Here is a 26,080-nt window from a genome sequence, read left to right on the forward strand (position 1 = left end):
AAAAACGGCAAAAAGCATTTGTAAGATCAAAAAAGCGAAAGTTCATAAAGAAAATACAAACGTGGTTTATACAGAAAGAAAGTAAAAATTTTTTCAATAAGTTCGAAATAAAGGCAATGCTAATAAATAAAAATCCCTTTTTATAATTAACAAAAATGGAAAATTAATGACAAAATGAAGAAAGAATTGTAAATAGATGGAAAGAGTATTTTGAGGAAGTACTAAATGTAGACAATACCTAGAGCCTACATAGAGTCTCATACTGAAGAAAATATAAACGACGAAATAATCGCCCATCCACCTTCTTTGGAGGAAGTAAAAAATATTTAAAAAATGGTAAGAGTCTAGGCGAAAATGGAATAAATCCAGAACTTATTAAAATATGGAGAAGAAAAATTAGCAGAACAATTACATGAGCCCATAAAAATTAAATGGGAGAGGGAAGAAATGCCTACATATTGGAACAGATCACTCTTAATACCGGTATACAAAAAAGGAAATTAGGCTGCCCAAACTATAGGGGAATAACCTTGCTGGATACGGTGAACAAAATATTAACGAAGAGTATTCAAGCAAAATTGGAAGAATACAAACAACAAATAATAAGAGAGTATTAATGTGATTTTCGAAAAAACAGATCCAATCACAGATCATATTTTTACATTGAAGCAAACCGTGTGCTATGAGTATAATTAATTGTTGATTGGAATACATATTTCAATCAACGGTATAACCGTATAACATTCCTATACACGCTGTCTAAATCGATTTCAAACAAACATAACATAGGATTCAGGAAATAGACAAAAATTATTGAATTTATTAAAAAGATCCACACCATAGTTTCAAACCGATTTCGAACTTAATTCAAGATTTAGTATCCGGATAACAGAAATGCGAGGAGATTGTCTGTTTCGCCCATAGGCATAATAATTATTGAATTGTGTATGGTTCACTGTCATTTACAAAGAGCATTATATTTGCCAACCGGTTACAGGTTTCTTCTCTAATAATTTTACTAGTCTAACACTTAACATATAGATGGCGGAAATAATGAAGTTAAATTTTACATATATATTAATGTTATTTATATGTTTTATAATTTGTGCTTTTATAATATGCGAGATTGTCTGTTTCTTCCATAGAAATAATTGAATTTTCTATGGTTTCTCCGTCGTTTGCAGAGCATTAAATTTGCCATCCGGTTACAGTTTTCTTCTTTAATAATTTTACTAGTCGAACTCTTAACGTATAGATGGCGCAAATAATGAAGTTAAATTTTACATAAATTAATAAAATTATTTATATTTTTTATAATATGCACTTCTATTTCAAAATATTAAATTAAATTTTAAAATTAACCAACTAACTTGGTTTAAAACAAGCTATTTACGTTCTTATAACCAAAAACTAGAAAACATGGAAATAAAATCTCTAAGATTAAGGCTGTTTTATCGGTGCACCAAAACCTAATGACAGTGTTTTCTCTGTTATTTACCGACAAAATGTCTCGAAATTTGGACACGTTATTTGAAATTATGTTGCCTTTAAACTGATGGTTTTACTTTTTTTATTTTTTTGAAACTTCTGTTGAAAAATTGGAATATACTGTTTAACGTTCTATTATAACCAAACTTTTTACGCCCATCACTCGAAAGAGTTTTTTTTTCTGTAATCATTGATTTTTGTTTCACCTTTCTGTGTCCAGTAATAATCGAGAAAAGCGTGTTCCAACTTTAAAGAAAATTGCTAAAAAATACTGAAATCTAATAGTGAAACGTGTTACTCATCATCGGCGATTAGTTTCATCGTTATCGCCTTCGTGACGTCAAATCTCATGAACGTACGGTCAGTTAGTTCGTGTTAAAAGTAATTTGAATGGAGAATAATGTATTTGTTTTCATTAAACTACCCGTCGGCCGGCGGCACTGAGTAAAGATGGTCTCGCGTAAGCAGTGTAGAAAAGTAAGTGATACGCCCATTTCAAATCGCAGTATGCTTGGACTGCTAAAACAGCCTTAAATAAAAAATTTTCATAACACTTGTTGTTTTCTTTCAATCCTTCTTTTTTTATCACCTATCAACTTTTTCTCTTTGTTACATATCCTTCCAATATACAATTGATATTCAGTTGGATTACTAAGAGCAAAAAACTTGGAGAGTGCGGACCGGGAAAGAGGACTGAGATTGACGGGACATGGAGTAACCGACTTGAGAAACAAGTGCCAGAACAACATAAATGTATGATTGTAAGACATAAAAGAATAATGGAACAGAGACATCAATAATATGGCATAAAGCAAAATAGTTGGAATAAAAACTCGAGACAAGCCACCAATCAGAAGAAATAAAAAAATGTCAAATTCAGCACTTACAAAAAGTAGTATTGATAAAATAAGGGATGAAAAGTGTAGTTGCTGCACAGAACATAACTTTATTTTTCAACAGATAGAAATTGACAATTTTTTATACCTTTAACTCATCTCTCATAACGTACTTGAGAATCAGCAATATAAGCTGAATATCAAATACAGAAAACTGTCACGACAGTTTCGAAAACAAACAAGGTTTAAAGTAGGGGGACCCTCTGTCTACAACATTGTTTAATATGTAACTAGAATGGGTTCTAAATAGAATAATTTAAACAGAACAGGGACTATAAGAACAAAGTGCTATCAGATATAACCTCAGCTGAAAAACTCAACCTAGTCATTAATGAAAATAATACAAAGCATATAAAATTTACAGTATCTCAAAAAATATTAAGAGAACAAGTAATATTGGACGGTGCAAAACAAACCCATCGAATGGAAAAGTGATGCACAATACCTGGGAGTCATAATGGATCAGGGACTAACTTTCAAAAAACATGTAGACGTCACACTAAAAAAAGCATATATGGCAAAAACGTCAATAAGAGGATTCGCAGGTAGGAAAAGCAAATTAAGAATAAAAACTAAAGTAAGACTGATAAATAGCATCATACTGTCTATATTAACATATGCATCTCTCATATAGGGACATGCCTGGAAAACAAATAAGAAGAGGATACAAGCGGCCCACAACCGCAGCCTAAGAGAAGCAGTCAACGTACCCAGATACGACGCTGAACGTTTTCCTTTCAGAGAATTCCAACAAGCCCGAGTGACCGACATGATGGTGGAAAAAGCCAGGATAAACACCCGAAACAGCTGATACTGGCCAAACGCGTATATGTAAAATCAGAGGATACTTCGTAGCTCTATCAACGTAGATACCCACAATCATTGTGTAGGCCCACTAATTAAGATATTTTTCAGACATCCTTAAAAAACCACAAAAAACGGCTTCGACCAACAAAAAACTAAAAAATATATACTAATAAACCCCGGTAAGAGCCAACAAAAAAAAATTAACACAAACCAAAAAACCCTGACCCTCGAGCACCAAGTCGCCGAACTGGGCATAGCCCAGAGCGGAGACTTGAGGCACGAGTAAGCAATTTTAGATTTGCGGATAAGTCACAAGAAGATAGCAGGAATAAAGCGCCTTACGATAGCCCGTACTGATCGATTAGGAAACCATGTTAGAGTTCTTATACCCAGGACCCCCCGTGAAGGGCATTTAGAATTAATACACCTCGCTTTAATGAACACCCGAACGTCATTTCAAGTTGTGTACAAGTGTCTCAGGCTGGGTTCAATTAAATTACTTGCTAGCTTGCAGCAGTACTGCAGTGTTTAAATAAATAGTAAACAGTCTACTAGAGAATTGATCTAGGCGCTTAGGAGACTGACAAGAAAAATTCATTACAAGGAATTTGGATAATGTTTATTTTCTGTTCTATAGACAACAAATACTTATACAAAATTATAAAATGATGATAAAAACAAATACAAGATTTACAACCAAATTAATTTGTGTATAAAATAAAGAAATAATAAACAGTGGGCACCTTTACCAGGAATACAACTAGAGGAGATGCCCCACAGGTGAAAGAAAAATATATAATAAAAGTTCCTGTTAATTTCCTGTATACTGATGTAAGATTATTTAATAGTTTAAAACAAAATTATAACCCTGTCATATTTTAAATAGCGATAAACATACAGAACTGCCTGCCATTTATCCTCTCATATTAATGTATCGTCTATATTTTAAGTAACTTCTCATAACTTCGTAAAGTCCTTATATTTTTGATAATACCGCGCCTAAATTTTTTGTGATCTGCTTTTTGCAAGAGATCTAACTGATAAAGTTACATTTTTGAAAAACATGTTTTTTCGGATATGGGAAGGATTATTTAATCGGTTATTTAATCACAATTTAACTACACGGAATGTTAGAATGTTCGACAGAACACACATATTTTTCAATAAGAGAAAACTCCATGGATGAATGTATCACAAAAGAGAGAAAACAAAAATAGATGCACAGTGAGAAGCAAAGAAAGTAGAACCAGCTGCTATATAAATGAGGTGGTTGTTTTATTGGAAAATGAAAATATAGATATTTGTTCGGGCTACACATTGATACAAAATTATTGATTATATCACGATCTCTATAGATATAATCCAAAACCATTGTATGTAAGAAAAACTGGGACTTGAATCTAAATTGAAATAAAGTCGTAACAGTAGTATAGTCCTTCTCATTGCCTTTTTTAGTGCTCCATTTATTTCTAACACGTGTGCTAAATAGAGACAAAAGATTGTTTGTCTTTGGTTACTTCTCAAGGAAAACCATCATATTGCATAATATATTAATATATTCGGAAAGCATACTGACGAACAGATATTTAATTGGTTGGCATTTCACCACACCCAGTCCCTATATCTATCAATATATAAGTTTAGAAGGAAAATTAGTTTTCTATCAGCCTAAGGAGTAAATTGGTTTTAGAAGAGGCTATGGAACAAATGCCAACCTACAAGCACTAAAACACTGATATAATATATGTTAAGTCTAATAAACCACGCGCGTTACTATTCGTTGACTTAAGGAAAGCTCTTGATACCGTGGAATTGCCGGTAGTACTGAAAGCATTAGAACAACGTCGAGATAGAACAAAACAGTAGACAAAGATCGAGGAGACCTATGGAGACCAACAGTGGATGCAAGAGGTTAACAGATGATGATGACAAATTGAAATTGGAATATCTATTTATTAAAAATCATACGAACAAACTGAATTTTGCCGAGAATGTCAATTTTAGCTAAGATAATTTTGAACAAAAATGTTTAGCATTTTTTATGTAGAATGAACCGTTCTCTCACTGTAGAACAACGCTGGAAGCGATCGGCAATTGTTAATGTCAGTTACGCGCGCAAAATCATGTTCAATAAAATTTGTTTCAATTCGACGGTAAAAACTCGATATCTTTTGATCAGAGTGTACTATAGACAAAAATCAAAATGCGTTTTAAAGGTGAAGAGCGCAACGTTCGTGTCAAATTTTTGTATTTTGCCGCAAATAAACTGAGTTTTTATAAAGGCGTTAAATAAATAAACGTGGCGCCATTTTTGCCAATTTTTATGATTCTTATAAGATCAATACAATAATTTATCTCTTCTATTCACCTTTGACTATGGAGTTTCGATAACTAGAGCCTAATTTTTAAAACCTTTAATATGAAATTTTGGTAACAAATGTGAGGCATTTGAAATATGCTCAAAAAACGTTGAATTTGAAATTTCACATTACAAATGATCTAAAAAAAAAAACATTTAAAACTGCTCCTTTTTAATTACATTAGTATGTTTTTCAAAACTACACATCTTCTGCTACAAATTACACTCAAAACCATCTTCTTGAAGGCATTTCCCGCGACGTGGGATTGTTTGTAATGAAAAAGTATAAATTCTGCGTTTTTAGTCATATTTCAAATGCCTCATTTTTGTTGCCACAACTCAAAATTCAAATTTCATGTTACAGGTTTTGAAGATTGGTCTCCAAAAATAGAAATTTCACTTTGACCGGTTAATTAAAGTGATACATTTTATTAATCTCACGAGAATTGTAAAAAATGGCAAAAATCGCGCAACCTTTATTTATTAAACATATTTATAGAAATTCACTTCATTTGTGGAAAAATACAAAAATTTTACAAGAAAGTTGCGCTCTTCACCTTTAAACTCTTCACACTCTGATCAAAAGATATCGAATTTTTACCGTCAACTTGATACACATTTCGATTTTTTTGAGTTTTTACCCCTCTACGATGGGGGTTTTAGGGGGAAACCCGGAGGTAAAAGTGCTAAACTTTTTTGTAACTTTTTTGGGGTCCCAAAATTGATATTCTCGGCAAAATTCAGCTTGTTCGTATGATTCTTAGGGGTCAAATCTCTGACAACTGAATTATTACTTTCCAACAAACTAATTTAGAATAGTATATACAAAAGTAAGTAAATACACAAATTTTGTTTTTTAATTCAAATTGCAATAAATTGTCCTAATAAAAAACCACTTAAATTTCGTAGCAAGTGCACATTTGGCAAATATAATCCTGGCAGTTGTCCCGTATGTCTCAAATTGCACACAATACTTCATGTAATACCTCACTGCTGAAAAAAGGCTCTGAGACGAACCATACTACTCGGAAACAATGGTAAAGTTTCTTTATAAAATTATTATTAAAGAAAAGGTCACTTCGACAATTTGTGGCCTATTTGTTTACAACCTTTGCACGAATTACAAAGTAACGACAAAATTTTAATAGCTACACTGTTGCCGCGTTATATGGGGTATTGGTCCTGGAGAAACAAATATTTCAAAAGAAAAATATAGTGTATAATATCCTTTATTTTCGATGTTTTGAAGAAATAGTGAAATTGCTTTAAAAAGTAATATAGTGCATCACACACTTAAACAAGACGTTCCCAACTATAAACAAAGAGTACATGAGTATATGAAGACAGCATCTTAGTATATATTATTTCCTTTAAAGTTTATTGCGACTCATCAATGACACTTCTACGCCGTCGCAGTACAACCGATTGCATAGTAATTCCCTAGCAAAATTGTAGTTATTTTGACTTATATATGTACATTTTTTAATAAAATAATTTATAGAAAAAATTTGCTACCCAAAAACATTTAATATCATTAAAAATCAGTTCTCCATTTCACCTATGGTTTATGGAGTGGAAATAAAGATTAGGACTTATTGGTATTATTTCTAGAGTTGCCACGTGTAGTTTTAAATTAGCCACAAAAGATTTCTGTAATGTAAACGGACCTAAAATACTGAGAATCAGCAATTATTTTTTGTATTTCATAACAAACGAAATGCCAACACAACAAGAACAGATCAATTTATAGTAATGAATTTAATATAATAATAAAAACGCCACATGATATCATTTCATCATTCCCTACATTCTCTATTAATCCCACAATACAACAACTATGCACGAAGATTTCAACGTTAAAATTGGAAAGTGTTCAATTAACTTTAAAGTAAACACTGTATAACAATACTTTGCTGTCATTTTCATCAAGACTGAATTGAATCAACTTCTTACTCGTTTTTTATTATTTTGTATGCTATTACCACAGCAGTTAATTTTGAATGCTCAACTTTAACCTCATCAGGCACTGATGCTCTGTTTACTCTTGGGAACTTCTAGTGTAAATATCCTTAGTACAATGGTTCACATATAAAACATTTTTTGAAATCCATGTACATGAAAGATATCGAATAATACAGTATAAAAAAAATGTGAAAGTCTATACGTTACAATAAATCTCTAAAACAAACATTCAACAACATGAGGCACTTATCTAATATAATAATTAAAGCAGCGTCGTTATAAGATTGTATCAAAAATATTTTACCAAAACGAAATTTGATACTAATTATCACATATAAGAATTTACACCGAGTTGCGCACATAAAAGAATCCCGCTGCTGAGGTTTTTATCCGAGGATCATCATTAACTGGCCTAGAATACTTAGTAATAGTCTCGTCATTGAACAAATACCAATCATCACGTTTGTTATCTAACTTAACTGTGGCAAAGTAATGTCCATGCGACATAGTACCCGTGTGTTCAACAATACTAACTAAATTGTACCTCGAAGTACCAAATCTCAAATTTCGCAAGGGAAAGTCGACTTCTGCTTGGTTCTTTACATAGTTTGTGATATCACCACTATTCATGTACCTAATAACAAAAACATTATTAATATATCATTATCAGCCCAAAAACGAAAAAAAACAGGCATACATTGTGGATACCTGAATACTCAGTCGGCGAAGAAGCCACTTATCAATACTGAATGAATTTAAATACTTAAGCATTGCTTTAGATTCTAAATTACCACGGCCAAAGCATACCCACCACATAAAAAAAGGTAAAAGTGTGAAGCGGATTTAACCCGTGTGTTAGAAATTTCACATGGAGCGTTTGCTTAGATTTTGAATAATTATGGAAGCAATTTTATCACACTCCGAATAATACATATCAAATATCAATCCATTGATTTACTTGAACAGTATCTTTTCCCATCCGGAATATTATATAAGTAATAGGAAACTGTTAATGCGAGTTCATAGTAAAATAAACGTAGAATGTATCGACATAGCTCGCAACAAAGGAAAAAAATAATAAAATATGTAGGTATATAAGATAGAAGGCAACCGTAAATACGTATTTCTGACTATTTGGTCGTCATCAGTAGGGTGCAGCAAATTAACAAAAAAATTCATCATGCACCGTAGTGATGACGACCAAATATTCAGAAATACGTATTTACGGTTGCCTTCGATCTTATAGGGTAAGGAAAGGTATATTGGTGATACAAGTAATTTGGTGATAATTTTTAATCAGATTACCACACAGTTCCCTATGCAAGCACATTCATGACACAGCGCTAGTAAGTTGCTAGGAGTGTAAGCAGGACAAACATATATTCCGATTTAGCGATGCGCGCACCTGCGTTTAGTAAACAGACTGTTTTGACCATTGTGCGATAGTGGAGTCATTTCTTATTGAATGTGAAAGACTGTTACATATTTGGTTACATTTTTATTGGAATAATTGCCGTTTTCTTTATAAAACTTTATAAAAACATTCAATAAACTAATTATCAATAAAAAAAGCTGCATTGAATTCGTGATTTAGCCAAGGTAGGTTTTTATTCCTTAAACTGCGGTTGTTGTTTCTTAGTGTTTTTGCACACATTTTTCAAGAACTTTTGAGACGTTAACTTTGGATATATTTTGTTCTTTTATTTAAAATAAAATAGAGAAGTGTAGTATACTATGCAAAAGGTATTGTTTTGAGGAATCCGTAAATGTATTTTATTTTTAAAAGCTGTTAACTTTTTTTTATCACCAAATAACCTATTTAATTTTTACGTTTAGATTGGCAATGGAAAAAGAGGGTAAATATAGAAAATATAATCAACAGCAACTTCAAAACGCTGTCAGATTAGTAAGAAGTGGAGGTAAGACTATACATAAAGCTGCAAAGGAAGTAGAAGTCCCATTGAGCACTTTGAAACGTTACCTAGCAAATGAAGAGGATTCGGTAAGAAAACTGGGAAGGCCTTTTGCATTGTCATGTGATTTAGAGTTGAGGCTTTACAATTATATTATAGAAATGCAAGAATTGGGTTTTGGACTAACCGTGTATCAAATTAGAAAATATGCTTATGATCTTGCTAAAGTTGATGGTTAGGAGAAATTCTTGCCGTCAACTAACTGCATTGCAAGCAAATGGTGATGGAATAGTTTTAAAAGTAGGTACAACTTGTGCCTTCGTGTGCCAGAAATTCTTTCGGCCTACAGAGCTTCCATAGCTAATGAATTTATGATCAAAGATTTCTTTTCGAAACTGAATGATGTTCTTACGAAACTCAATATAAAAAACAAACCTAATTTAATTTGGAATTGCGATGAGACTGAATTATCGTATGTAGTGAACCTTCCAAAGTTGTTACCGGCATTGGTAAAAAGTATGTTTATAAAAGATCCTACGCTGAACGAGGTCAAACTCAAACTATTTTAGCATGCATTTGTGCTGATGGAACATGGATTCCTCCTATGGTAATCTTTAAAGGTGTTAGATGGAATGATACACTTAAAAATGATGCCCTTCCCAACGCATTAATAAAATTATCTCCTAAAGGATGGATCAATTCTGAATTGTTTTTGGAATGGTTAAATTTTTTTATCACTACGATACCACCTGAACGTCCTGTAGTCTTGTTGATGCACTCTCATTCTGCTCACATTGGAGCTGAAGTTTTGAAAATAGCGAAAGATAATCAAGTTTACCTATTTACTTTCCCAGCTCATTACACTCATCTTTTGCAACCACTTGACATGGGACTATTCAAGCCACTTAAGACTTACTGGCGCGATAGCATGAATCGTTATATAAGAAATAACCCTACGGATGCTCCAAATCGTAGCAACTTCTATTCCATTTTGAATCCAGCTTACATAAGCGCCTTTACAAAGAAAAACATTGAGAATGCTTTTAAAAAAACAGGCATATGTCCTTTAAACGGAGATGTTATTCCAAAAGAAGCATTACGACCTTCATCTTTAACTGACATAGCTTCTGCTTCTCCAGTTTCAACTGACGCAGCACCTCAAACTTCTATTTTAAATCCTAAAGCCACAGTCGATAATATTTTGAAAGCACCAACAGCTTCAAAACGTCCAGAGAGGTCAAGAAAAAGGGACTCAAGTGCGAAATGCTTAACACCGACAAATGAAAACACTTCAGTAACAGAAAATCTTCAGCAACAGCCCTCGACTTCATACAAATCTGTCCAAAAAGCAAACAAAAATTAAAATAGATGATTGGGAGTGTGGCTTATGTGGAGTCCTTATTCAACTGATGTTAAGAAAAGAAATGGAGCCCAATGGATTCAGTGCTGTATTGTGCTTGTTTGACACCATACCACGAGATTTGCATATCTATCGAAGATACTGACGCCGATGAAAAACTTTATTATAGATATGATAATTGTATGGAATAAAATTTTTAAATATCTGATTAAATATACAATTTCCATAATATCACCAAATTTCCTAACCACTATCACCAATATACCTTACCGTGTCACCAACTTACCTAACATAAGTTTGTATGTCAATTTGACATTTACTATCATTATTAATCATTTTTTGTTAAATTAACTCTTCTAAACATTTACTTCAAGTAATAAGTAACGTAATAAAGCAAACATTATTTCTTGCTTAGTTTTCGAATTCCTATATTATTAGTATTTTTCGTTTTTATCACCAATATACCTTTCCTTACCCTACACATATTTTACATATTTTATTATTTATAATTTTTTCGTTACTGCGATCTATGCCGACACTTCTTCTTCAGCTTTTCCCTTTTCAGGGGTCGCTGTTCCTTACTCTTCGTCGCCAATCATTTCTGCCCATCGGCTCTTCTTCACTTAAACCATTTCTCTCTTAAATCCTCTGCCACACATTTCTTCCACCTTCTCCTCGGTTTTCCTCTACCTCTTCTTCCTCCCATATAGTTTTCATTTTTGAATCTTTTTTGAGACTGTAGTCACCCCGGCTCTTTCCCTAATCAAGTCATTTCTGTTCTTGTCCCTTTTAGTCTTACCCAACATCCACCATAACATTTTCATTTCTGCTACCTCCATCTTCTTTACAGGCCACACTTTACCGCCGTAAACCAACGGAGGTCTCACCACACTCTTGTATATCTTTTCTTTCAGTCCTTCCCCGATTTTTCGATCACAAAGTACCCCGATCAGTTAAACCAACCAGCCTGTATCCTGTTGGCAATTTCTCGATCTAGTGTCCCATTTTCCGTTATGTAGAAGCCAAAGTATTTAAATTCTCCTAATCGTCCTGGCTTCTCTCCAAGCAATTCTACATCCCCAACCATTTCTCTTCCTCCCAACCACATATACTTCATTTTCGACCTGCTAACTTTAAGTTTTCCCTCTTCAACAGTCCTTCTCCAACATTTCTTTTGTGCTCCTCTACTAACACAATATCAGCAAAGAACATTGACCAAGGAGCCTCCTCCCTTACTTTCTCTGTCAGTTCATCCATAACAAGCTTAAACAGGTAAGGACTCAATGAAGAACCTTTGTGCAAACCAACCGTCACTGGAAAACTTTCGGTCAATCCGACAGCAGTCCTTACTTTGGTGTACGCTCCCTCATACATATCCTTCACGAGCCTTACGTACTTTTCAGAAACCCATTTCTCTCTCATACATCTCCATAGCTCTCGTTTGGGAACTGTGTCGTACGCCTTCTAAAGATCTATAAATATCAAATGTAGCTCTCTTCTCGCTGTATTTATCTATCAACTGTCTCAACACTAACAAAGCATCCGTTATCCTCCTTCCTGACATAGACTCAAACTGTTCTTCTATCGATGACTCTCTCCTTAACCTTTGCTCTACGGTTCTCTTCCAAATTCTCATTGTGTGCGACATTAACTTTATGCCTCTATAGTTCTTACAGTCCTGAATGCTTTATTTTTATACAATGATACCATCACACTCTCTCTCTCTCTCCATGCATTGGGCATCCTTTCTTCCTCATATATTCTATTCATCATTTGCCATAAAATATCAGGCCGTTCCTCTCCTAGAGCCTTCTACAGGTATTCCATCAGGTCCTACTGCCTTACCGTTCTTCATCCTATTTAACGCCGCGACACCTCTATCTCTCGCTATCCCTGGTATTATATTCTCATTTGGGATCCCGCATCCTCTGTCTCTCCTCTGATGTTATTCATTTAGCAAGTTACTAAAGTACTCTTACTATCTTTGCTTTATTTTAACATCGGTTCTTAACACTCTTCCATTCTTAATCTGCCGCACGTGGGTCAAGTTCTTTGATGACTTGTCCCTTGCTTTAGCAATGTTGTATAACCTTTTCATCCCCTGGGGTGTTTCCAACTCTTTACACAGCTGTGTAGACGATCTTTCCTTAGCATAGCTACACCGCGCTTTGCTTCCTTCTTTGCCACCTTGTATGTATCCTTATCTTCCTCTCTTTTGGACCTGTCATATCTCTTTCTAGACTCTTTCTTCTCTCTAACCTTCTGTTGCACCTCATCGTTCCACCAGAAAGTTTCTTTGTCTCTAGGAGGCCCTTTACCAGATGTTTTTCCCAGCACTTCCTCTCCCACTTTACCCACAACTTTACTGTTGGCTTCCCACCAGTCATTTACCGTACCTTTTTCCTCAAGCTCTTCCAGCACTCTACTCTTAAAAACCATTGCCAAATCCTTATCCTTTAACTTTTAACTTCCACTACTTTACTTTCTGGTGTCCTACTTGCTTTCCTTTCTGCCACACCATCATCTCGGTATCCACTAGCACTGGTCGGTGTTGACTAGCTACACACCCACCCTTTATCACTTTACAGTTAGTAACCTCTTTTAGCTGACTTCTTCTCCCAGCACAAAATCTATCTGACTTTCTTCCCTTTCCTCACTCCTATTCTGGTCTTCAGTGTTCATAAAAAACGTATTAATGACAGCCAAATCCCATGCCACTGCAAAGTTAATCATATTATTTCTCTCATCTTTCTTATTCCCATCACCAAATGTCCATGAACTTTTTCTATTCCTGCTCATTCTGTACCAATATGTCCATTCAAATCACCACCTGAAGTGAAAAGGTGTTTAAAAATCGCTCCTTGTGTATCATAATGTCGTTGATTAAACTCAGAACTAAGTGAAAAAGATAAATATAGATTTTAGCAACTGTAAATACAAAATAATTATATTAATTAACAATCTGTACAGACGAACTCAGTGAATACTGAAAAAAAAAAATAAAAAAAAATAAGCAAACAATAGATAACCAAATTGTAAACATAAAGGTGAACGTACTTGTCCGGAAAGGGTTCCAAAGTAACTTTAGGTGTTTAAATTATATTTAACTTAGATTTAACTTTAGTTACTATAATAGATGAGTCAGAAGCTAAGATATTTAAAAGAACAAAAAATACACAAATAACACCAAAAAAAGAAGAAAATGAAAGCTTATTAGAAGCAATGATAAAAATGATAGAATAACTAACGAATGACATGAAGAAAATAAAGAAAGAATTACATGCACATTGCGAAGATATGAAAAATATAGGCCAGGAGCTCAAGGAGATTAAAGAATATAAAAAAGAAATAAAAGATCTTAAGAAAGTCAATGAACAAGCTATGAAAGAAATGGAGCAACTAAAAAAAGAGCTCGCTTTGACGAGAGAAAGAGTTGAAAAAATAGAGAGAGAAAAACGAGTAAAAAATATAGTTGTAGAGCGACAATAAAATATAATGTACAGGAAGAATTGCGAGAGATAATGAAAAATTTTATCAGGAAAAAAATAGGAGCTGAACTAACAGTAAACGTAGCGAAAAATTGGGGGAGAAATCATGTTAGGTTGAGTTAAGTAGTAGAGAAGAAAAAATAGTAGCTATGAAAATAAAAATAAATTGAAAAACTTAAAAAGAAAAGATCTATATAAATGACGATATGGCCAAAGTAGAAAGAGATATACAAGCAAAAATCAGAAACTATGCAAAGGACAAAAGAACAAGAGGAAAGTTTGGATTTCAAAAGATATTTATTGACAATGAAATATGGAAATGGAATCGAGAAAAAGTGAAAAAGCAACGGAAACGACAAGACATGGAAAAGAAAAACGAGAAGAACTTATTTTAGCACAAAATAAAACAATGTAGCAAAGGAAAAATACGTACAGATGGCAACGAGGAATATCAGAGGGTCGCTTGAGGAATGAAAACTAAAACAGTTGGCTGCAGTACTAAATAAATACAAATTTGATATAGATTTACAGGAAACTAGCAGTTAGGGCAAATTAGACTCGAAATAGAAAACCATATTTTCTTCAATAGTGGCGGTACAAATAGAATGTTGGGAACAGGCTTTCTAATAAATAAAAAATTAAAGGAGTTAATTGTTGAAAATAAAGCATTGTCAGAAAGATTATGTATTCTAAGAATAAGAGGTAAATTTCAAAAGATTTCACTTGTGAACATACTAACACCATGGGAGGAGATGATTGCAGAAATGAAAGAGGAATTTTACGGTGATTTGGATAAAGCATATGGAAAGATACCTAAATAAAATCTGAAAGTGGTACTAGGGGTTGCAAACGCAAAAATTGGCACGGAAGAAATCTATACATATACGATAGGTAAATACAGTTTGCAACAGAGAATAAATAATAATGACAACTTGCTAATAGACTTCGCCAAAGAAAATAATCTGATTGTGAAGAGCACTTACTTTCATGGAAAAGTAATCGACCAGATCGACCATGTACTTATTGAAAAATATGAAGAAAAGTATATTACTACAATCAGGACATTCAGACAAATGACGAGATGCCTCCGACTAGCGAAGAAGTTAAAAATATTATAGAGAACCTAAAAGTACCAAAGGTCCAGAAAACGAATAACATCTGAGATGTTCAAATATGAAGGCTTTCTGGAGATCTAAACATGCGTATTATATTTTTCCTAAACTCAATGCTCTTTTATAAGAGTATATGCATGCAAGAAAGAGCTTCCCGAGTACCCATGCCGTTTCGGAAACGAAACTTTTTATCACCAGTTATCCCTTCACAAAGTTTATATGCGACAATGCAATATTTTCATAAGCATGTGACTCATTAAACTGATAAGTCGATAGTGTTTACCCTGTCTGGCATTCTTTTGCTTGGAAATAGTTATGAATATTGATTCTAACCAGTTGTCTGGTAATTGGAAGCTGCTGTATATCTTGTTAAAGAAGGAGGTAATAATCGCAATACTCTCATCTAAAATAGTCCAGGCGGTATCTTTTTGGAGCTGGGTGTGAAACATATAATCGCAGTTTTTTGCATAAATCGCTCCAAAGTATCACTACTAACGATAATTTCACAATGCGTGAGTTATCAATTGTGGGCTCAACTTTTTATTAAACAAAATATGGAAAAAATTCAAAAAATTCGATATTTTTCCTACTTTTTTCGCATATATTTCAAGAAATGTTAGTTTTAGAATAATATTTTGTGTAGAACATAAAAGTGCTGTAATTAAATGTTACATAAGACAATGCTAGTTTCAACTCTTAAGAATTATTATTACTATTGAAAAAATACTAAAAAACAGTTGTAGTTCCGGAATTATGATCGGTCAAAGTTGACCTACGATTTACAATAAAAGTGTAAGGTTTTACGATCTGTTTTTCAAATAAAACCTAAACTATACAAAGCACTAATTGGGTACAAATGTACATTAGCTACAGACCACTACAAATTGGTTAATATGTCAATTAAAAGTAGTCCATTCGTCAAAATATTGACGGGAGAGCAGCCGTCGTGGCTGAATCGAAATTAACATTAAACATTTCAATTATATCCGCTTCTATTCAACCAATTTTGATGTTTTTTTTTAAAGTCTCGTGAGGTAAAAAAATTAAATATCGGATTTTCAAATACGTATTAAAAAATTTATAGGTCCTTTAAACTACCAAAAATTATTTACGATGATTTACGATTAATACGATGATTGAGGAGCGACACACAGAATCCCTAAAAAAAGGACTGAAAATGAATTTCAGCAAAACTAAAATAATGTCAAACAAAGATGACAAACCTATGATAAACATCCAAGGGACAGAGATAGAACACGTAGATGAATATACATATCTGGGTCAAAATGTCAAGGTAAGCAAAGAAAATCAGACTACCGAAATAAGCAGACGTGTAAAAATGGGATGGGCAGCATTCGGAAAACTCTCATACGTACTTAAAAATAAAAATATACCCCAAAGACTGCGAACCAAAGTGTTTAATTCCTGTATCCTACCTGTACTTACATATGGAGCTCAAACCTGGACATTCACTAAAATAAACATGGAGAAGATCACAAAAACTCAGAGAGCTATGGAACGACAGATGCTGGGTATCTCACTCAAAGACCATAAAACCAATGAAGATATTCGTAATAGAACAAAAGTAAAAGATGCTGTCGAACAGGCAGCTAAACTGAAATGGAGCTAAACGCAAATGTGCTGGAGCGACGATATTAAAAGAACTGCAACAATCCGGCAATCCGAAAAGAGAAAAGGGCTTAATATATATATATATATATATATATATATATATATATATAAGTATATATATATATATATATATATATATATATATATATATATATATATATATATATATATATATATATATATATATATATATATATATATATATATATATATATATAAGTATATATATATATATATATATATATATATATAAGTATATATATATATATATAAGTATATATATATATATATATAAGTATAATATATATATATATATATATATATATATATATATATATATATATATATATATATATGTACAGATTGAACCAATTTAAAACAGAACATACAATTTAATATATATCTGTTTGAACTGCATTTGAAATAGTGGACCAATATAAAACTTGGACAAAAATAAATCCATACCCGGTGATAAACATTGTATAAAATATCGTTCAACTATCAGTCTCCTTTAAAGGAAAGAGGAGCTTGCCTAATAGTCGGAGAGATAGAGCCGAAATTTTGAACTGATCAGTAATATGACATTTCTCTATTGGAATATATTCATTGTAACTGGGTTAAGACTTTGCCTTACAGGCGGACGCCCCTCGTGGTACAGGGGGTGGCTATACAGGGATGAAGTTGTAATTTTTTTCGGAAAAATTAACGATCGATAATATGGCTAAAAATTTGCCCAGAGTAAGATCTTGATATAACTAGACGAAATCCCAAAGGGCTGACGCGAGAGTGGATACATAAGGGGTGGCGGACAGGGGTGAAATTGCAATTTTTTGGGGAAAAATTAACGATAAGTAATATGTCCGCCATTTTCATGGCTCATTATTTAGCCCCTAAAAACTATAAATCCAAAAGGGCAGACAGCTGGGTTGGTACAGAGAGCCATAAAACGGGGTCAAATGTACCACTTGACTGCGCATTTTAGGTCTCGGCAACAATTTTCAAACTGATTTTATTATGATATTTTTATACCGATTGATTTGAAAATTTGTATGCTCACTTCTGTTACTATACTGAAAAGCGTCAAGTAGAGTTTTCCTCAAAATTTTCCAAAAAAATTTCCGTAAATGAAAATTTTCGTAATTTGTTGAGGTAAAATCTAATTTGTAGAATTCTTTCGATTTTCTGTCAGTTATACCATGATTTTTTTCCAAAAATTTTCAAACGATTTTTCCGATAAGAAAAAAAAAATTATTAGAAAAACTTTAAATTTCGTCATTTTTCTCACTCTCATTGATGTCATTACATTCATCATCTTCGTCACTTTCACTTTCAATAATATCACATTCATTATCTGCTTCATTTTCAATCACTACTTCTCGAACTGATTCTGGCATCTGAGGTCCACTAAACCATTTGAATTTATATGTTTCATCTTCAAACTCCCAACCATGTTCTTCAACAATCAATTCTGTTGGTAGTTTTTTATGAGCATTTGTCCAAATATTTGAAATATAATGAGCTCGCAGTAGATGTTGGTGTAATTCATCTTGACATGGTGGTAAGCTTGAAGCATCGAAATTTTTTAGTTTTTTTTTAAGGTTCGTTCACATCATGCAACTTATACTGCCGGTTAAATAGTGAAAATCTGACATCGTTTACTTTTCTTTTTGGAATTGTTCTCGTCAGTCCTGTTCCATATAAGTGACATACAAAAGTTTCTAAGGTTTCAAAAACTTCATTACAATCGAAGTCAGTTTCACCAAGTTGAATAAAAGCATCTTGATACTTATTACATTTAGCGCATGCGTCTAGAATTACTGATCTAAATGAACGCGCATCATTATTATTTTAATATTTTAAAATAATAATGATGCAAAATTAATGTCAAAACAGAATTTGTAAAATTATAATTAACTAATGAAAAAAAAATTCAATCAATTTAAAAGTTAAAAAAAAATATTGAAAATATCTACAAAGTAAATTTCAAAACTTAAAAAATTGGTAATTCCACTATTAAATTGATTTTTATTAATAATTATTTGTAAAATGTTAAAGGAATTCTACAAATTGAATTTTATCTATTGATAAATAGAAATAATATATTTTGTATTATTTGATTATTAATGTAATAATAAATCAAATTTTTCTTATATCTGAACAATCATTATTTATACAATATAAATTTAAAAACCTTTTTATTGTAATAAAAAATTAGTAAAATTACTATTTGTTATACAAAAAATATTTAATAATTAACATTATAAAATTACTTTAATTTAATAAAATATGAAATATCAAACATTTATTCAATTAAAAATTAATTCGTAAAATATTTATATTTAAGAAAAAAATGTGATTTGTAAAGTAAATATGACTTTAGTTTGGAAAAAAACATTATCATAATATCATTTTAATACTACAAAATATTCTATAAAAGATTCAGACGATGACGTAGAGTTTTATCAAATGTTTTAGAAAAGTTTTTCTCAATTTTTTTTTCTTATCGGAAAAATGGTTTGAAAATTTTTGGAAAAAATCATGGTATAACTTACAGAAAATCGAAAGGATTCTACAAATTAGATTTTACCTCAAAAAATTACGAAAATTTTCATTTACGGAAATTTTTTTGGAAAATTTTGAGGAAAACTCTACTTGACGCTTCTCAGAATAGTAACAGAAGTGAGCATACAAATTTTCAAATTAATCGGTATAAAAATATCATAATAAAATCAGTTTGAAAATTGTTACCGAGACCTAAAATGCGCAGGCAAGTGGTACATTTGACCCCGTTTTGTGGCTCTCTGTACCAACCCAGCTGTCCGCCCTTTTGGATTTAAAGTTTTTAGGGGCTAAATAATGAGCCATGAAAATGACGGACATATTACTTATCGTTAATTTTTCCCCAAAAAATTGCAATTTCACCCCTGTCCGTCACACCTTATGTATCTACTCTCGCGTCCGCCCCTTGGGATTTCGTCTAGTTATACCAAGATCTTACTCTGGGCAAATTTTTAGCCATATTATCGATCGTTAATTTTTCCGAAAAAAATGACAATTTTATCCCTGTATAGCCACCCCCTGTACCACGAGGGGCGTCCGCCTGTAAGGCAAAGTCTTAACCCAGTTACAATGAATATATTCCAATAGAGAAATGTCATATTACTGATCAATTCAAAATTTCGGCTCTATCTCTTGGACTATAAGGAAGCGATAAGTGGTTTGACAGCATAATAACTGCTTGTTTAGTCTAGTTTTTTCAGTGATTCTAGGCAACCTATTTGGGTGGAGGTTTGACTTGTTCTTGAATGAGTTCCGAATCCAGCAGCCCGCTGAAGTATTGGATTTTTATAATATAATAATTATTTGACAACCTTTTGTTGGCCAACCACCTAGAGCGGAGTTGAGCCGAAATACATTGATTTCGTATGTTCCGTTTTAAATTCGTTCAATCTGTATATATATATATATATATATATATATATATATATATATATATATATATATATAAAAGCAAAAAAACCGGTTTTTACCTCAGTTAAAATAAATACTTTCAATAATACAAAAAAACTTTGATTAGTTCTATTATAATTAAATTGTATTCCATTATATTATTTAATATTCCACTCCAGGTTTTTTAGTTTTGCTGAGAATCGTATTCTTTTTCACTACGTCTTCATCGTCGATCAATGCGGTAATTTGCCTCTGGTGCAGTAATAACCTTTTTTTAAGGGGCTAATGTATTTTTTATTTGTCATCAATGTTTGTTGTGAAAGAAAAAAAAAACGGTTTTTTATTGTTTTTATTGAAAAAGCAGAAAACAAACCAAATTGTTGATAAAACAGATATACGTAAAAAAAAGGGAAAATACAGAACGTGGTAAAACATCAGTGAAATTTCAATGACTAATATCGTGTATTGCCTCCCCTTGATCTAATAACCTCTTGCAGATGACGGGGCATACTCTCAATTTTTCTCCGAATTACATGTTGTGGTATGTTATTCCACTCTCTCACTAACAGATCCTTAAGCTCCTGTGCGTTGTTAGGAGGAGGTGTATGGGTTTGAATACGTTTTTTCAAAACGTCCCAGAGATGTTCGATGGGATTCAGGTCTGGAGACCTAGCTGGCCAGGGTAACCTCGTAATTCCAACCTCGTCCTAGTATTGCATACTGATCCTAGCAACGTGCGGTCGCGCGTTGTTCTACATAAAAACGACGTCTTCTCCAAGCCCTGCCATAGTGGGCATAACATGTTCTTTCAAAATCTCCGTAATGTACCTTCGTACAGTTAAGGACCCATTTTCGATGAAGGCTAATTCTGTGCGGAAGTCGGAAGATATACCTCCCCAAGCCATGACGGAACCTCCAACAAATGTCATTCTTGGAGCAATGCAAGCTTGTGAAAATCGTTCACCGGTTCTCCTCCAAACTCTTAAACGTCCATCGGATCCAGTTAGGCATAAACGGGATAAATCTGAGAAAAACACTTTGCTCCAATCATTAATTAGCCAATGCACGTATTGTCGAATATATTAGCAAAAGCTAGTCGTGCAACTCGATGCGCCCGGCAAAGTGGCGGTCCTGTACCCATTACCCGAGAAGATAGTCCAGAAGAACAAAGTCTTCTCCTGACTGTTGTAACTAATAAACACTAATGGTGGGAATAAAAAACGTTTGTTCCTTGCGTTTAAAAAGAAAGTCGAAGAACAAATAAGACATTTAAAACAAGCGGCAGTTACAGGTACCGTTCATTTTGGGAAGTGTGTACTTTTCCACTAAATCGGCACTATTGGAATTCTTTGTTACAAAGGAAACCCCTAAGCTGACAACAATTCTCAGAAACATGCAAAACATGAATCAGTTTGTATTTGTGTTATACTTATAACTATTTACGATAAAGCTCGTTAAAAATGAAATATCGGTGATTTTCAAGGTGACCCGGATTTTATGATCGCATATGATCGAAGTGGTAAGATAATAAAAATTGAGTTAAAAACAGATTTTTATTGCTGTTATTCTTTTATAGCTATCAGTAAAATAAATTTTATAATTTTAAATCACAATTTTAAATGAATTTTACTCATTGTATTCCGTAATTTTTCATAATATATATATATATATATATATATATATATATATATATATATATATATATATATATATATATATATATATATATATATAAATCCGGAAACTAATTGTAGAAACCAAATTCAGATTTCTGCTTTAATCTATGCCTTCTGAGAATTGCAAGGCAAAACAGACGTTGATAAAGATGTAATTAGATACATAGGGAATCTAAAATTGCATTCCACGACATATCTCCTCAACTAAGCAAAAATCCTTAGCGAATTGGTTTCTAGTACTCATAAAGAGTATACCGAGATAAAAGGAAAGACAGTTAATATTTGATTTCACGTACAGTGCGTCTGTATATCCGCTTATACGTATTTCACCCTAAAAGGAATCGACGGAGCTTCTATTTACAAACGCTCTGAACGAGAAAACAATGTTTCCTATCGTGGTAACAGTAAAATCTCTTCGATATGGACGCAATAGCGACATCTGATCATAAATCCGGAAACTAATTGTCGAAACCAAATTCGGATTTCTGCTTTAATCTGTGCCTGCGCACAGATAATCTGCGGTTTTAGGATGAAATACTTATAAGCGGATATACAGACGCACTGTACGTGAAATCAAATCTTAACTGTCCTTCCTTATATATATATATATATATATATATATATATATATATATATATATATATATATATATATATATATATACATATATTCTTTAAAGTTTAAAATTTTCTTTAAATTTATAATAATGATAATTATTTATTGTACCGTTTTACGATATATTACAATAATTTTTGGTTGTTTAAAGGACTTATAAATTTTATTAATTGCAAATACGATATTTGATTTTTTAGCCCGCAAGACCTCAATTTAAAAACAATCAAAATTGGTTGAATAGAAGCGGAGATAATTAAAATTTTTAAAATCACTGTCGTGATGTTGCTCCGGTTTCTCAATTTCTAAACAGGATTCTTGTAGCCATCGGTCTTTTGCTACTTTCATCCTTTTTCGGAATTCTTTATCTACTTCACTATATTTTTCTCTATTTATGAATTTGTACTGCCTCCGAACGTCCATTAGATCTAAGATGTCTTGTGTCATCCAGTCATTTTTAACCGTTCGTTGTCTTAGAAGATTTCCTCGAGATGTAAAAAGAGCATACATAATAAAAGATGAAAATAATTTATCACAAATACTAATGGAAGAAGATGAGCATGAAAACGTAAGGTAATTTAAGGTTCATATAAAACTTTTGCAAACTTACCTTTTCAACACAATGGCGAGTATTTCAGGTTCTACAGTTAACTCCTTTTTATTAATTATGGTATCCGTGAATTTACAATTATTGCAAGAGAAATCAGTCAGTTTAACTTCCTTTAGATAATCAGCAACCATATCCTGAAGATGGCACGATTTATTGGGTACAGATAACAACAAAAGACTGTCGGTATCATAAGTCGGATTGACTTTGCGACAATTGCAACATACTTTTAAATTTTTTAGTTGAAAATAAAAGCTGTCAATCCAAAACGAAGATCTGCCTTGAAGCTGACCGTACCATGCTTTTTCGCTCTCAGTCATCATTTCTCGAGGTAAATCAGCTGAGCAATCTTCACTAACTGCAGTAAAAAGAAATATGAAAAATTCGAAACAGTCCTCATGAGTACCCTTATCGTATACTGGAGCAAATTCACATATTCGATTCTTGAATTGGGATATATAAAAAGTTTTTTGAGAATACAACGTTCCACCCCAAAGTTCTCTGAGCACCTAAAAAAATCATCGATTAGCATAAAATAAATGGTGAACACATACAAACGAAAAAGCAAAGCATTTGCAACTTTAACACGTTTCCAACTGGAGATTCAGACATCAATGCCATCTTAAACCTATTTTCCACTGACCTGAACAACTTATTTGTATTCTTCCAAAGCACCCATCATGTTTTTCTACGGCCCAGTTCCTTTTTCGATTTTGCCTTGCATTATGTTATGAAGTAGTAGTTTCAAGTCTAAAGATATTCAAATTACAATAATTCAAACCATCTTTGTATCTTTCAAAGCTATCTACCTATTGGGCATTGATAATCCCAGCTTTGTCATGCTGACCAGAAGTTTAAATGTCTACGGACAATAGATTACCAATGTCACGCGCAATAGAATTTGTAAAATTTGGTCTGAGGAACAAACGCCAGGGATATGTAGCCTAGGCTTCATATGCTTGTTGCACAAAAGGGGGAACCAAGTACAAAGCTATAAATATCGAGGAATAATCCTCTTAAACACCATATACGTGCTGAGGAACAAACTGCTGAGAACTAGAGTATATACTTAATATTCCTGTTGCAGAAAAAGGGTAATCAACTACAATGCTATAACTACCGAGGAATAATCCTCTTAATAACATCCTCTTAATACCAGATATTATCACATAATTTGCATGGTGATCGTCAACGTCGGATAATTCTGATATGGCACGCGAAGAAGAAGAATTTGCATGAGAAATTGAAACCCTATACCAAGGTTTAAGCAGGTTTTATACATAGATATTTGACTATTAAGCAGATCTTTACACTACGCAATCATTTCTGTTTAAGACCATAGGAAAAATTCTTGATAGACATAGTAATGCGGGGCCATTGAGGCATCATTCTTCCAATAGCAACCAGCATGCATATCAAGACATCACTGGAAGAAGTAGTTCAGAAAATCAGTCACTCCTTTAATAATGAAGAGATTGTATTAACCGCCTTCTAGATATAGAAGGCGCATTTAATAATGCAGTAACAAATTCTCTTAATCATGCAGCAGCAACAAAAAAGATATCCACTATCGTATGTAACTGGATCAAGGCAATGCTGGTAAGAGGAAAATATGGTAATGTTCTATTCAGCACGCTCTAACGAACATTAAATATTCTTACTAGGTGGTACGACATGGTAAACTTTCTGTCAATCTTAATAAAACAGTAGTAGTCAGTTTCACAAGGAGACCTAACCCAGATAAAATCTGGATACCCGCTCTGTATGGAGAAACTGGCAAAAAGGCGAATGAGGTCAACTACCTAGGAGTAATAGTTTATCAGCGGATTTCATGGAATGCCCATTTGAAAAGAATAACTAACAAAAAACGCTTTCCCTTAGGACACGTCGAAGGATACGTGGGAAAACATGAGGTATGAACCCCAAATAGATGTACTGGCTATATATGACTCTAATCAGACCTATGGGGCACTAATATGGTGAAACAAAAGACTACCAAAGAGAAACTGAATAAGCTTCAACAAGCCTGCTTAATCATAACAGGAGCGATGTGGACTACCCCAACGCCTCCTTAGAGATCATAGTTGACCTCTCCCCATTACATATATAGATGGAAAAGAACGCAAAGGTAGCAACATACAGAAGGCTAATCAGATACCGGAAATCAGAGCAAGAGGCTGTAGAGATAATTAAAAATCACCCAGAGTTGGAAATGGTACAAAAGGCAATGCAATCCGAGTATAATTTGAAAAGTCGTTTACTAACCTCTTTCCACGAAGGGACGAATGGGAATCGAATTATTTGGCGGGGATACGAATCCTATAGTTTTGTCGTATAGTGATTTATGGGAAAAAGAATTAGAAAAAAAAAACGAAATGCATGGGAGAAGAAAATAAAAACAAGAAGTAATTTTAGAAACAACAATTATGGAAACAGAAAGTCAGTAGAAATCGGGAATAGAAAAAATTTTACAACTTATGCAATTACAATCACAAGCAATGGAACAAAATCAACGAGAAACAAAACAAGCTATGAAAGAACCCAAACAAACAATGAAAATAGAAAAAGTATGAAAGGGAAATAAAAGGATGTTTGAAAATAATGAAGTAAGAAATGAAAGAACAAAAAATGAAGAATAAAAAACAAATGGAAGAACAAGAAAAAAGAAAAAAGAATGAAAGAAATTTTAGAGGAATTAGAAATCAAATTCGAAACCGT

General features: G+C 32.9%; 1 protein-coding gene across 1 annotated transcript in view; it reads right to left on the reverse strand.

The window, feature by feature from the left end:
- Nucleotides 1–3,795: 3,795 nt before the first annotated feature.
- The window catches only part of LOC140452438 (uncharacterized), a 58,114-nt gene continuing 35,829 nt past the window's right edge, over nucleotides 3,796–26,080 (reverse strand). Inside the window, exons 8-9 of the mRNA XM_072546703.1 lie at nucleotides 23,366–23,871; nucleotides 3,796–8,146 (exon numbers count right to left, since the gene is read on the reverse strand). Of these exons, the coding sequence (XP_072402804.1) occupies nucleotides 7,855–8,146; nucleotides 23,366–23,871 (798 nt within the window). The 3' untranslated portion in view covers nucleotides 3,796–7,854. The remainder of the gene's footprint in view (nucleotides 8,147–23,365; nucleotides 23,872–26,080) is intronic.

Source organism: Diabrotica undecimpunctata, chromosome 10, assembly GCF_040954645.1.
Source record: "Diabrotica undecimpunctata isolate CICGRU chromosome 10, icDiaUnde3, whole genome shotgun sequence".
Lineage (NCBI taxonomy): Eukaryota > Metazoa > Arthropoda > Insecta > Coleoptera > Chrysomelidae > Diabrotica > Diabrotica undecimpunctata.